This window comes from Acromyrmex echinatior, chromosome 14 (genome assembly GCF_024713525.1).
Source record: "Acromyrmex echinatior isolate Ae372 chromosome 14, ASM2471352v2, whole genome shotgun sequence".
Classification (NCBI taxonomy): domain Eukaryota; kingdom Metazoa; phylum Arthropoda; class Insecta; order Hymenoptera; family Formicidae; genus Acromyrmex; species Acromyrmex echinatior.
In genome coordinates, this window is record NC_141865.1 from 4636448 (window position 1) to 4651869 (window position 15422).

Here is a 15422-nt window from a genome sequence, read left to right on the forward strand (position 1 = left end):
TTGTCCTTTAAAATATTTTCTTCGTGATAAAAAATTTAGCGTGAACGACGTGAATAAAATAAGCTCAACCATATTTTGCCGATAAAAACTTAGGGAACGTGGCATCATGAAGTTTTTATAGAGATATGAAGAAATATTTATAGAGATATGATATAATGACTTCTCTATATTACTGCAGTCAATTGTGTCGTTCAATAACAAAGTTTGAAGTAAATGAAAATGATAAACTTTTTTACGATAACCTAATGCTCTTGAAATTCTTAGAAATGAAGTCTCACTCTAAAGAGTGGAAATTGAGCCAGCCTTTAAAAAGAGTGATTCAATTTTCAATTTTTAAGAGTGTGATTTTACTCCTCGGAGTAAAATTTACTCCAAAAGTTTTAAATAATAAGAATCATTAGCCGAGCAGAGAAAAGGCAAATCGTGAATATCTTCGAAACCTATACAAGCTTATCAATGAAAGATTTTATTATCTTCTAGAAGGAAAATAGAAAGGAAATTCTGGTCTCCAAGAAATAATCTCACTGTCGTTCGATATTTATAACATTTATTTATTTAAGCAATATCAATTTTCTGGAACATAACATATTTTCTGGGGAAGACGCGATCCTTATATTAAATCCATCAGCGCTATGTCTGAGATCGCTCGTGATCTCGCGCGTTGCACACGGAAGCTAACGAGCAGCGGAGTACTTGCGATAGACAATAGCATACTACGAAGGGAATTTCGTTTGCAGAAAAAGGAAGAGAGAAAGAGAGAAGGACGGAGAAGCGGCGAGGCGGACGAGCGTTCGGAGACTGCGGCGACGGCGGCGGCTCTCGATCAGCCGAGAGAGGAGGTGGAGAGACTCCGACGAAGATGATGTTCGGTAGAGTCAGAAGAGAGATCTTCTCCGGCAATGGCTGATCGTCGTAGCCGCGATGCCCGCGGCGTATGAGCCGCTCTATCGCGAGGACGACGACGTTAACGCTGCTGCTGTCCGCAGCGGCTGGATCCACGCGGGATCTACGCGCTCGTGATCGCGATCGTGACGTGGTGGGCGGACGCGGTGCGTGAACGAGAATGAAGGGACGGTCCCTCGAACCGCGAAACGAGGAGCCGCTGCGTTGTCGCGAGTGAGCCGCGAGCGGTGTCGAGAAGTGTTCAATTGCGGCGAGCTGCGGCGAGTGCAGGAGTACGCGCGCGTTCGTTAATAAACGTGCATGCACGTTAACAAAGAGAGAGAGAAAGAAGGAGAGAGAGGGAGAAAAACGGCGAGTCAATCGGACACTTCCGTAAACAGTCAGGAGTGAATGAGCGCCGCAACGAGCGCCGCGATCAAGTGAATCGGATCTCCAGAAGTTATTTGCGTGATCGATTACAGGACTTTAAACCGCGGGTGCGCTTTCGATGACACTTGAGACTACTCGGGGTGATCGTTCAAGATAATCCCCTTATTACCGCGAGAAGACGTGGTGAACAGTCGCAAAGCGATTTTCGCAGGAGGGTTGTTGAAAAGCAAGAGACTAACTCAATCCTCTCGAGACAACGGTTGAGAGCGCGAGTGAGGGGGTTCACCGCAAGTGAAAAGGATCGACTGGGATCAGACCACTTGATAGTTGAGCGGCTATCGCTCTCCTTCTTATCAATTTCCTTCCTTTCGTCGAGTCCTCGCAGTTGAGGACCAAACTGATCACGATCGACTTGACGCTTTCGACTTGAAGTTCTCGAAGATGAGCTTCGTTGCGGTGTTGAGTCAAACTTAACGAAATTTGTGCGACATGAGACATGAAGTGCAACGTGGTTATTGCAGCCAGATGCAGATCGACATCTCGGACCCGATCAACCGCGACTCGTTAAGTTCAATAGTAATAGTGATCTTGGTGGTACCTTGAGCTCAGTGTACCTGAAGAGTTGTAGCACGCGTCTGAATCGTGGAAATCGTTCTCGAAACAGTCCGATTCAACAGGCTCGGGGATACTTCGGAGGAAGGCAGTGGGACGACAGGAAGACGAGGGGACAGACGAGGAGGACGAGGAGAAAAAGGAGGAGGTGGAGGAGGAGGAGGCGGGGGGTGGTGGAGACGAGGGAAGGTAGACAGTACCAAGGAGGAGGATTCCTCGGCGCGTGATCTCGGACGAAGGAGGCGAGAAACGTGCGTTTGTAATTCGGCGTGGCTGCCTTCGAGGATGAGCGACGGCGGTCATGCCGTGTAATTCGAAGGTGTACCACACCACCGTCGCATCGTGCACGATCGTCGTCGTCGTCGCCGCCGTCGCCGTGGTGATCGTTCACACTGTCGTGGTCAAACTGTTGAGATACGGCAGAGTCGTGGTATCGCCGGAAAGATGAGCTCGATCGACTTTGATGAGGTGCTGCTACACGTGGGAGAGAAGGGCCGATACCAGAACATCATGTACTACTTGCTATGCATACCCGCCACCCTGCCAGCCGCCTTCTTGGCGTTCTCACAAGTAAGCATGTTGTCTGATGTCGCTTCAGAAATGTGCCCTCAGTTTTGGAGATTATTATTGAGATTAAAGGTTGCAGTGCCTTGAGTACTCTCTAAATTCTTTACAGGAAAGAAATCTCACCTGAAGAACGAAAGTTGAGCAATTCTTGAAAAAGAGGGGCTCGATTTTCAATCTTTAAGAGTAAAATTTCATTCTTCAGAGTAAAGTGAGATTCACTTTAAAAGTTTTAGAAAGTATAATTTAAAAATATATATCGCGCGCGGTTTCTTTTTTACAAAACAAATTTAAAAAAGAAAGCGACCAGAAAGGAGTATTGCAACCTTTTACAACTATTTATTTGTTATTTTTATCCTTTCTGACCCGCTTTCTTTTTTAAATTTATTTTTAGAAAACATCAAGAACAATAGTAACATTTTGTAAAAAAATTTACGACGCGAAATAAATTTTGTTCTTAATTTATACAAATTTTAAAGATATTTTTATCTTTAAAAAATACCGCATATTTATAATAAATAACGTAAATATATGGATACTTTTGATAAATTAAAATATATTGATTACACACACACACACACACACACACACACACACACACAATAATAAACATTAATACATGCAGTATTAATTAAATTATGTATAACAGTATTCTCGCAGATAAATAAAATTTATCTGATGAGTTTCCTGCTGTTGTTTGAGCGTAGAGAAATGATGAATTTAAATAATGAATCAAAATAATGAATTTAAAAAATGTGTCCATTCAACATTAAAATTTACAAAACATGGAAAAAATTAAATATGTTGATTCTTACACAGTCTATTAAAAAGCCGAACTTGTAGTAATAAAAATCGAATTTAAAGTTAAATTAGCAATAACTACAAGCGGTAAAGGGCAGATGCAAAAATGACGCGCAGGTCCGAATAATTAATCTTAATTAAGACTCGCGATTTCGAGATAGGTGTTCGTGAGCGCCTCGCCAGAGCACTGGTGCAGGATACCGGAACTGGAAAACATGACGAATCTGATGTCGTTAGAGGAGAGGAAGGCACTCTCATTACCCTACACGGTCAAGTCCGATGGCAGGAGGGTTTATTCCAAGTGTCATATGTATGACGTGAACTACACGGAGATAATAGATTTGTGGCTCGAAGGCGCCAATCTGTCCAACACCACTGATAGCCCGTCACTGATCACATCTCCGTCGTTTGACTTACCGTCAACCCGATTGCCATCGCCACCGATCAGTAACTCCGACTGGCCGGTCGTCAAATGCCGATACGGATGGAACTACGACACCAGGGACTACGACAGCACCCTCGTGACAGAGGTAAACTTGACTTTCTCTCTTTCACCGAAAAAGACCTCGTGCCGTTCGCCGGCATGCCGAAACGATCGTCGTGTATAAAGATACTTGAGGTACTCAGGTTTCGCACTGATTGCGAATGATCTAGTGGATTGTTTGGGCGACTTTGATGTAGAGAAATCCAAGTTCTATTTGTCATTATTTCCATTAAAAAATAAGTGATTATTTTACGACAAATGTAATAATTATTATTGTTTGTTGTAAAATCACTTGTTTTTCAATGGAAAACAGAACTTGGATTTTTGTATATCAAGTCATTTTTTAATTGAAATAGTTTATTTTAGAAATTAATTATTATATACAAAATTATTAATTTTTAAAATAAAATGTCTCCATTAAAAAAAGGCGATTGAAGGTTTCTTTGCACTTTATGTTTTTTTTTTTCGATATTTTGCGTATTTAATCACATAATGTCTCTATATATTACGCAATGTAATATAACGTAAAAGAATGTGAATTTAGATAGTGTTATTTCGACTTTATGGGTCGAGTAACCACTTAATGTACGTATTTTTCTAATCATAAAACATCTACAAAATAAAATATAACCATCCTATTGTCAGACAATTATATTACAGAAAGGAAGGGGACGTTCGTAAAATTAAAATTATATATTTCATCTGCAATTATATTTATTTATATCTAATAAATAATAAAATTAAATTCATAATAAATAAATCTGTACTAACAAATTTATTAATCATTGATACAGATCTCTCATATTATCTGTTTTTCAAAATTATAGTTATTGCATTGTAAAAAATAAAATGTTAATTTTAATTTGAAGACGTATAGTGGATTTTCTGAGACATGTAATGAGATTCGTCAAAAATGTTAAAATTAACATTCTTGTGTTAATTTTAACATTTTTGTATGTCTCAAACTGATAATCTACTAAACGTCTTTAAGTTAAAATTAACGTTTTATTTTTTACAGTGTATGTTCGTGAATTCGCGAAAGAAGAAAAAAACATTTTTACTTACAAATGGATGACTATAAAGTCAGCAACTGTACTATTTTATTAGTGAAATAAAAATTCATGTTTTTATCAGAAAAGATGTCGAACATATAGAAAATTTAACGGACCAATCATAAAGAAATACTGTCGATTTGGTTTGGTTCAATTATTGTTTTGTATTTTTTAATTAAATGAAATAATATGTTTCATAGGATAGATGATGTGGCTGTTAGTTACGGATTCATTATAAAAATGCCAAAAAGGTAAGAGTTATCTGAATATAAATGTATATCTGTTTCCTTATTCTTCAATAACAAGCTTTGACGATTTATTTAATATTCCCACGCGTTAATCGTCGTCAGCAAATTTCTTCCTCGCATAGCATCGGATTTCACCCACATTGCCTTGGCCTTTGGCTTCGTAGTGTCTCGGATGTTTGTCCAGCGATACATTACGAGTCTTCTGCAGTCCCGTTCGTGGAATGAAGTTACGTGTCTTTGTAATTTTCTCGTATGGACGATTTCGCTTTCCGTGAAGTATTTGCCGGCGATGACGAGGATGATTGGCGCGAACGGATTAAATCGTGCAGCGCGGATTACGTGCGATTAGTTTCGATTAAGCACGATATCGTAGAACAAAGTGGCCAAATGTTGAGACACAAAGTTCCTGCGTTTATCAGATCGTGATACAATTTCGCTATTGTGAAGTACTCAAATTATCATTGATAACTTTACAATAAAAAGAACTTTGAAGGAAATAAATGGGATTTTCTTGCAACGTACCAAGAAAGAAAGAAAGAAAGGGAAAGAGAGAGAGAGAGAGAGAGAGAGAGAGAGAGAGAGAGAGAGAAGAGGGAAATTACCATTGAGTGCTTTAGGAAAGTCCCATCAAACGCTTTGATAAAAATAAATACATAATTAAAATAAATAAAAAGAAAGGTGCGTAAGGTTACAAAATGGTCCAAAGTGCCAAAGCGAAAGAATATAAAAATGTGAGATAAAAAAAAATTAAGTTTGAAGTGAGTAGAATTGTTCTAAAATATACAAGTAAATGCGAGAAAAAAATAATGAGAGAGATAGAGAGAAAGAATTTATTGTTTAAAAATTAATTGTTTTACTAAAGATAAAAGAAATGGAGGAAATTAAAAGGAAGTAATTTAATCACTGAAGTTATTAAAAAAGAATAAGTAGACAGAATAATTTTCTTAATAATATACTGAGGAAAAAAATTGTTGTTTCAAAAAAATATTAGTTCATTCAATTAAACGCAGCAGTTACGGACTGCCAAGCAAATAAATTGTTAATTCAAACAAATAACATGTTTAAAATTATAAGGTTTTATTGATTCACGTATATTTAACTTAAATATATAAATATAATACTTGAACTAAATAATCACTACGAACTAAACACATTTAATCAAGTTAATAATTTTTTTTCTCAGTATATGAACTCAAGAAGGGGTGAAATTAACATTTTCAAATATCTATCTATCTTACAATTAGATGATTAGATCTTCTACCTGTTACCTATTACTTCTCCAATTTTTTTTATCATTCGTGAATTCTTATTAGACCGAGCACACATGTTTAAGTAAATTTGTCAAGTATGCACGTACAAGTTGGAGCATGTAGATATATGACAAAACTACCCAGTTATCGTAAATTAACGCGCACACACATTTCAACAAATTGGCACAAATATGCTTAACAACAGAGTTAGCAAAAGATAAGTTTTTTTTTTAACCTTTTGTCCACATGTAGAAGTGCAAACACCCTAAGCTGATAAAAACGTAAATGAAAAGTCATCGAATGGTTTCCAAAGGTTATACACAGGCAGAAGGTTTAAAAAAACATTATCTTTTACAAGAATAGAACATTGTTAGAATAGAACATTTTTTTACATTTTTTTAAACGCTTCATATATGCTTTAAACAACATTATAAAAAAAAAGTTTAAAATATGTTTAAAATATGATTTTTATTAATATGATTTCTGCTTGATTGACAAGTTACTTGCATGGCTAATTTTATAGAGATTAAGTTTCCGATGTAATTCATGTAATACGAAATAATTTTTGATAATGTAAACTTTTCTGAACTTTTCTTTAACTCGAATTAAAAAATTATTTTCCATATATAGAGGTATTAAATATAAATGAAGCTGGCTTATTTTTTACTTCTAATATTACTGTTGACATTCTGCTTACGATTTTATACTTTTATTGCAAAGCTTCTCAAAAAGGCTATATTTGTTCATGTGTTCGCGTGTAAACAAACTGCGTATCACATTTCCGAAAGAAGTAGAGACAATTTTCCTTCGGTATTTGAATACTGAAGAAAACAACTGGGCCGGCGGGTAAACCCGCGATCACATGGCAGCAGTCGTAAGTGTTCATTAAGACATTATTAAATTGCCACAATTAGACAACGCGGTGAGCTGCTGGCGTAATAGGAATCGTGATGCATGGGGTCGAAGATCTAAGCGTGTTTTTTCTTCATTTATTCTTCTATTCGATTCCACTGACTTTGCTGCGCTGAGTGGACCGTAATCTCATAGCAGACATCGTGACAATTAATTGACATACGCGATAAATCATAAAAAACTATAAAATAATCTCGCAGATTGTATGTTGTGTGTAACAATTTGCACTAAAAACCAAATTTTCGATATTCGTGATTACAACATACTATAATCATGATTATTACTGCTATAATGTTAGTAATAATAATTACTATATATGTGTGTGTATAGTTCTATAAAAAATTATATGTAGTTGGTACTGAAAATTACTACAAAATTATTATAATTGCTATCATTTTTATGGTAATAATATAATTATAAAGATAATTATTTTGATATAACTGTACATATAATTATTATTATTAACAGTTATTAATAGCAGTAAAAAAGATAATTACAATATCGTGTAATCACAGCTACCATAAATTTTTTTCTTAGCTCTGCGATAACGTAAATACCATCGAAATCTCGAAAAGCGATTCGTTTCTTAACAGAAAAAAGTACGCTTATATGCCAAAATTGTGGATCGAGCGAATATTTATTTAGCATATCTAGTTATGAATATTTTCTACGATTCGTTTATAACGGTTACATCTGATAAATCAAAATTATGACATATTACTCGCACATTTCTCAAAATATCTGATAGCGCGATATTAGACTTATCAGTGCTTCACACGGTATCGCGTTTACGTTCATTGTACAATATATTTGTTCGTTCTATCCGCCCTCCTCCATATTTGCACGTTTTTATTTAGTGCAATCTACGGCTACATGAATTACAGCCATTACATTTCCATTCTTTCAATTAATCATCCGCAAAATTTATTTAATTGACGTGAAATACAACAGTCGAATTTAGCTCCCTTTTCCACGGGGATTTAATTTAATGCGATAAACGTGGGAAATAAATCTCGTTGATTTGTATGCATGTCACGTTTCGCTACACCATTATTGAGTTAGCAAATTAAATTATTACTGGAATTAATGTGCCTCTGATTTTTTTTTTTCGAAATTATTGCATAACGAATAATCGTATAAATTAATTACACTCAGACAGCGTTAAAAATTTATATAATCTTGGACAGAGATCTGTGACTGCGATGATAGGTCGATTCATCAACATCACAATGAACGATTCATCATGCGTTCCCTGAAATTGCGGAAGGTGACGTAGCGCGTTTTACGTTGACGCGGACGATTTCTAAGATTTCGGTCGAGATAGGCGAGAATTCCAGCAATAAGAATCGTCAACAGGTGAACAAGGTTGATGAGCGACCGAGTGACTGGCCGATAGGTTGCAACTCTGGTGGCGTCAGCAATTGCCGACCAATTTACCTACCCCCGCATCCGGTCATGTGATATGTCACATCAAACGCCTCGCACAAACTGCCAGCTCTCTTCATGCAGAGGGTATATATTCCTACGTACTTAGTTGCTGCCGGATTCAACGCGACCAACTTCCGTTTCTCTTTTTCTTGCCTGTCCCTCTTTCTCTTCACGTCTTCGCATAAGGTGCTCATTTCCGCATCTCTCGCGTTCTTACATAAACTTTGTTTATCGATCGATCGTGTCTCTTAACGTGTCTCCGAAACATTTCTGTAACGTAATTTTCAATTTCATAGCTGAAATGACACAATACATCTACAATGATACTTTTGTGCATTTTAGTTCTCAAGTATTAATTTATATTGAAATATTTTATTAAGCAAGTTATGTAAATATTACATAACTTGCTTAATTAATACTAGATGTTTTTATTACGAAACAATGAAATTATTCTTTTGGAACGCTTAGTCGACCTAGAGAAGTGTTTTTTTTTTTCGCGAACGTACGTTGACGAGGAAGAGACACGAGTGACAAAGAGCGTGGGCAGTCATGTTCATACTTCACTTTACTTCCGACCGATCCGATGATTTATCGCTTGATTTAGGAGCTTCGCTTTAATGATCACGTTGAGCGAGACCATGGAACAGGTCATTGTCTTTTCCGTATTGACATGTGACAAACAGCTGTGCTGAAGATGAATACATTGTACATCCTCTACTTTCTGCCGAATCTAAGACTCTCTCGCAGGCAAAGATAATTTATATTCCGTTTTCGTATATTTAAAATACATAATCTATATCTGAAGTCCGATATATGTATCGAATAATGTACAACACTCATATGATTGCAATTAAATTATTACTTAACGAAACCATTCAGGCGAGAAAGTTGTGGAAATTAAAATTATTGTTAATATACAAAATAAGTTTTATAACTATTAAATATTTACAAAAGTTCGTGGATTTATTAATATTAAAATTCATTGTAAAATTTTTTAGTTACATATATTATTATTAAGCTACAATTTATATAACTTCCTGCATCAAATCTATTACTTAGCTCATGAATTTAATTTTTTATTCTGGAGTCTCATAATGTATTCGCCATTGTTTGTTATTTATAATTAGAAGGCAAGTGTGAAAGCCATAAGGATTAGACGTATTTACTAATGTCAAATGTGTTGTTTTTAAAAGGTTGTACGTCATAAATAGTTTCAATGGTTTAAGACAGCCTGTTATAATAGTATTGAATTTAATTAGCATCTGTTAGTTATTATATTTTTGATAGCGCCAAGGGATATAATTAGTATAATTCAAAGTAACATTATAATAATGTATAATTAAAAAATTTGACAATAAATTTTAATAGCATCTAACGATAATTCCATAAACTTTTGCAAACATTCCATAAATTGCATTCTCTTATAATTCTTGGAAAACGGCTTTAGTTGACTTGTTATTGCAATATGCGGGGCTACACAGAATAAATATATAGAAGTAAAGTGATTACTTCTTGCTTGTTCCATCGATTCCTTGTTCGTAGGCTCCTTGGGATATCATTATTCTGAACATCACGCGGATCAACGAACAGCTTAATGAATATATGAATATGTATGAACGCGAGAATGCTTGAAAATCGTTGACTTTAGATTGATATTCAAATCAAACTAAATAAAAACTCCGAGTCTTTTTTTTGTATTAATTGTCTGGAGGACATGAAGGTCGTAAAGCATCTATCTTAAATCAATAGTGAGAATAACTTAAATGATAGCAATTTAATTAAAAATATCTTGCGCAATGAATTTGCTTGACTAGTCGATTTGTGGTAAAATCTATACATGCGTATCAGCAGTATGTTTTAATTCGCATTGTGACAGGCGCAGCCTGACATTTTTTGTGACGAAACGAGCGATGTATAAATGATAAAAGGGGTGACTGAAGCGCGTTAGCGTACGGCTCCACATGGTAGAAAGTGATAGCGATTAAGAACGGAAAACGGAAGGACAGGATTTGCCTCGATGGCTCTTTGCGTCATGTGTCTGCGTAAATCCGGAGCGTGTAAATACGCGTACCCAAGCGAATAGATAAAACTGGCACAGTCCTAAATGAATATCGTATGGCGAACAGAAATTTTTAAGTGTCAATTTTCGATGTTAATTCAAAAAAATAGATTATTAAGTTACAAATTGTTCAATTAACATTGAACCTGATTAACCATTAATTCTGGGGAAGTTTTACGACTAATGTAAAGTTTTAGTATCGTTTCGTTGAATTTCTTCCTCACCTAACATTTCCTTCAATGCCTTGTTTCATTAGTATTGTCATTCCCTTATTTCAAAAATAAAAACTAGAAAAATATAATTTTTCAGAGAAGGAAAAGAATTATTTTTAATTTAACACAGAAAATAATTGACTGATTAATTAATATCGGAAAAAAATATATTCTTAGAAATTATGATAAAAATATCTGCTTGATATCCTATAAAATTATAATAAATTATTAAAAAAAAGAAATACGGAGCAATTCATCAAAAGTGACATAATTCGAAATATCATCAGTTTATATCTAATTTCTTCTTCAAACTTTGATTATCAAACTATCTTAACTTAATTCTAAATATTCTTTATAGAAGATTCTCTTTGTTATTTTTTTTTACTCCTTCCTTTTTATTCTTTTTTATTATTACCAAAAATAAAACTTGATTTTGTTATTTACAAAAACGACAAAAAATATTTTTGAAGTAACGGAACGTTGCTATCGTAATGTGATGGAATTTAATTAATTTCGATGTCGAATCGATGTAACAAGCAGTGCAAACAATCGCAGTAATGAACAGTACTGCGGTCATATTAATATTGATTTCGAAGTGTGTCAGGGTGACAAAACATACGTGTTATTAACGTCCTTATGGGCGCGTGCACTGCCCTTGACAATAACTCGACAACATCATCATCAGCGGGCACACTCTCCTGTCTTTCCGCGCAATTTATCTTTTGCGCGTTTCGCGCAGACCTCGAAAGTCCGTGAGTGGCAATTTGCTTAAATCAAACTTCGTGTCAAAACTATTAACACCCACCGGTAGATTTTATTTGTCGAGGCTAATAGGTACTCGATTGAGATTTCGAACACGCTTATTAACTCGGAACAGCACTCCCTGACATTGCTTGCTACTAATGGAATTAATCATCTTTGAATTAATGCAAATTCTTAAACTCATACAGTTCCAAGTATGAGAAGTCAATGTCTTTAAAGATGTATTTCTCAAAAGTCTTGACATAGATGAAATCGCGTTTTTATTATACTTAGGAGAAAGATCTCTAAAAGAAGATGCAAAATTTTTTCATTGCCCAACACTATTTTGCAATGTCGCGCGAATATGGATACCGATAAGGCCCATTTTTGCAAAATAGACTAAAAATCGTAAGCATTTTATAATATTTTAGAGAGAATTTTTAAAATATATGTGTGCGCATATAATTCTAATTATAATTCGAATTTTAATTCTTTAATTATAGTATTATTATAAATCCAATTATATAAATATTCATTCACTGTCACCATTTGCATCTACATAGGATGAATAGAAAATACATTAAGGATTTGATTTCATCAATGTAAGATTAACTTTAATTTAACTTTAATTAAGTTCAATTTAATCTTTTTTGATTAGAAAAAAAGATGAGCAAGTTAAATCGCGATTAAAATTAATCTTACAGACAGAAGGATATTATTCGATTGAAGAACAGTGATTACTTAATTTACTTTCTTTCTTTTAAGTAATAGTTTTTAAATAATATTCTTTAAAATATAAAAATATTCTATAAAAAAAAATAAATTCTTGCTTTGAATACATAATGTTTTTTTAAAATTTGTAATAAGTATAATATATTTTAAGATTATCAACAAAATACTCTTTTCTTTGTTAAAGAATATTTTGTTGATAATAATCTTAAAATATACTTATTACAAATTTTAAAAAAACATTATGCACTCAAAGTAAAAATTTATTTCTTTTTAAAGAATATTTTTTATCATTGTTTAAGAACTATTATTTAAAAACTACTTTGTAGAATATTTTTTTATAAAATTGATCGAAGAAATTACTTTATATAATAAGCAAATCGAATTTAATATCTTGATTAAAGTATTAAACTTACTAAGCTTCAGAATATATTTTGAATAAATTTAATGCTGTATTATGAACTTATGATAGATTTATGAATTTTGAAATATTTGAAATGAGTAATTATCATTAGCATATGTTTCAATACAGTATGTATTTTTACATGTTGTTACATATTTTTATTTTTACATACTGTATGTATTACATATTTTTACATTATTTTTTTGTGGAACCGAGCCTGAGTCGTTCATGTCTGATTTGCCACGCGAGATTGTAACAGAGAAGAATGAAAGAGTTAGAGAGAGAGAGACTGGACTTTAAAGGGCGGGAGTGGGGATTATGTTCCTCCTGTCAAACGAGGGTGATGGACACCTCTCACTGTGGGAAGCTCACCGATACACCTTAACGTCCTTCGGACGCACACGCATACGTGCGTTTCGTCGTGTATGAGCTACAAGCTTATGCGATTTCCATACTAAAAGATCGCACACGTACGTGCCCCCCCACTCGTGATAAACACGAGCGCGTTTACGTCGGTAGTCTCCTGCGTAAACGCAACGAGATGAAACGCCCCCTCTATCGTGCCGCTAGTGGTCCAGCGGCATCCCTCCTTCTTCCACAACTTCCCTCCACCGATTCCATTCTTTGTCGCGCGTGTTCCCGCGTGCGTGAGTACCGATGCTGGACCGACGAACAAATGACGATCGGCCGAGTAACGCGTGTGTTTCACACGTGTATGAGCACGCACTCCGACTCCGATTCGCTACTAATATCGGCGTACATACAGTACGAATACACAGGGTGCTTTAGCCCGGATCTATAATAATCTCCATATTCATAGTCAAGCCTTATATTTAAGTCCGGGGATCTACGATGGGTTTTAAGTCTTAAAAAATTGACCAACTACAGTTGAATGCGAGGAGAATAATTGATTGTGATTCGTTCATTCTTTATGGCTTAAGGCTTAAAAATCTATTGAGATCCGAGGTAAGGCTTCCTTAAATTTATCTTCAGATGCTCTATGAATTATTTCATTGGTCATTAAGCATCTAAAGATAAATTTAAGTTGTGCAACTGGACCTTAAGTCTTAAGCCGTAAGAAATTGACCAACTACAGCCGAATACGAGGAGAATAAGTGATTGTAATTCGTCTATTCCTTAAGATTTAAAACTTAAGGTTTAAAAATCTATTATAAATATATCATATGATCAATCAGAATCATTGGTTTGTATAACGTGCTAAATTTAAATGATTTTGATTGATTTTTCGAGATTCCATTTTTCGAGACTCTCATAGAGAAACAAGTTATAACATTTATTGCAAATCCGAACTGAAGCGTTTAGGGCTGCCACATACATTTTCTATAACGAACTTTCTACAATAATAAGCTATATCATCTAAGATTTAAGTCTTTCTCTTTAAATTTCTTGGAGTGAAATCTCACTCTAAAAGAGTTAAAATATTGCCATTATTGAAAAAGAAAAAATTTGCACTCTTAATCCTTAATACACACAATGGGGTTTAACGTAACCCCACCCGATTTTCATGGTTCACGTTTTTTTTCGATCCCTTTTCACTTATTGCAAAATATCGTTTGTGCTACGACATTTTAGACTTTCTAACTCAAAAATTCTTTTTTTTTTTTCAGTCTTCAAACGATAAATTAAAAAAAAATTTGTTAAAATCGATGGACCACAATCTGAGATACAAGCAAAAGAAAACTCTGGGTTACAAATATCCGGATGTGGTAGATACGGACTGCCAGAGCTGTGTGTAATGAAGGTTAAACAAAAGTGGCAGATTTTGATTGAGATTTATTCCAAAGGAAAGAAATTTCACTTTAACCTCACAAAAAAGAGTGAAAATCTGCCACTTATTCAAAGGTGCAAATTGATTAATCACAATCGATTGTGAGAAGAATATTCGACTAGTCAATTTCTTATTGATTAATCAATCAATTGATTAATTCTTAGGCTTACTTACGACAATAAGTTTCTAGTCGATCTTTTTAATCGAAATTTAATCATTCTTTTAACTCGAAATTGATCTTTTAACTTGAAACCAATCGAGAATTTTTAAAGTTTTAGCTTGATGAAATTTTATAAATGCTAAATACTTTTATTATTTTTCAATGTGCTGTATTTGCACATCTGAAACTTTATCTATTAAAAAAAAATCGTCGCATTGAATTCATTCTCACATTTGGAGCGAATCTAAGAATTTTCATTAATTTGACCGAAAGTTCATGCATTCTGGGATTACAGCATCTTGTATTCTTATACCATGATGCAAAGCTTACGAAACATGTCAAGTTCTCGTAAGATCTTGAAGATTACATTCATCAGAATCGCGATGACCGCAATTGCATATATTGTGCTTTTTACAAACACAAACGCAGAAAAAAATGATTTGATCGTTACAATCTTTCTTCGGGTTAATTATTTCTTTAAAATTATTCATTCCTTAAAGTCGCCACATCGAGATTTGTGTTTTTTGTCGATTACGATAGTTGTTCATCATGTCTATATATAGTAATATTATTCCAGCTTTTATTCTTAACAATTTAGTATGTTTTGCATCTCTCGATTAATAAGCAAACGCAAACAAAAACTTTAAAAGTTTTAATTTAGAGTTTATTTTAGTTTAATTTGAAACATATACGCGTTTAATTCTTC

At 34.3% G+C, this 15422-nt stretch overlaps 1 protein-coding gene across 8 annotated transcripts in view; it reads left to right on the plus strand.

The window, feature by feature from the left end:
• LOC105144698 (organic cation transporter 1) overlaps positions 1–15422 on the plus strand; it is an 87996-nt gene that overhangs the window by 66350 nt on the left and 6224 nt on the right. For 5 of the 8 annotated variants that reach the window (XM_087413629.1, XM_011053751.2, XM_087413628.1 and 2 more), the window contains 2 exons: positions 738–2454; positions 3411–3779. In XM_087413629.1, the coding sequence (XP_087269755.1) occupies positions 2329–2454; positions 3411–3779 (495 nt within the window). In that variant the 5' untranslated portion in view covers positions 738–2328. Of the gene's footprint in view, positions 1–737; positions 2455–3391; positions 3780–15422 lie in introns of those variants that run through there. The other 3 variants (XM_011053754.2, XM_087413631.1, XM_087413630.1) reach the window with 3 other exon arrangements.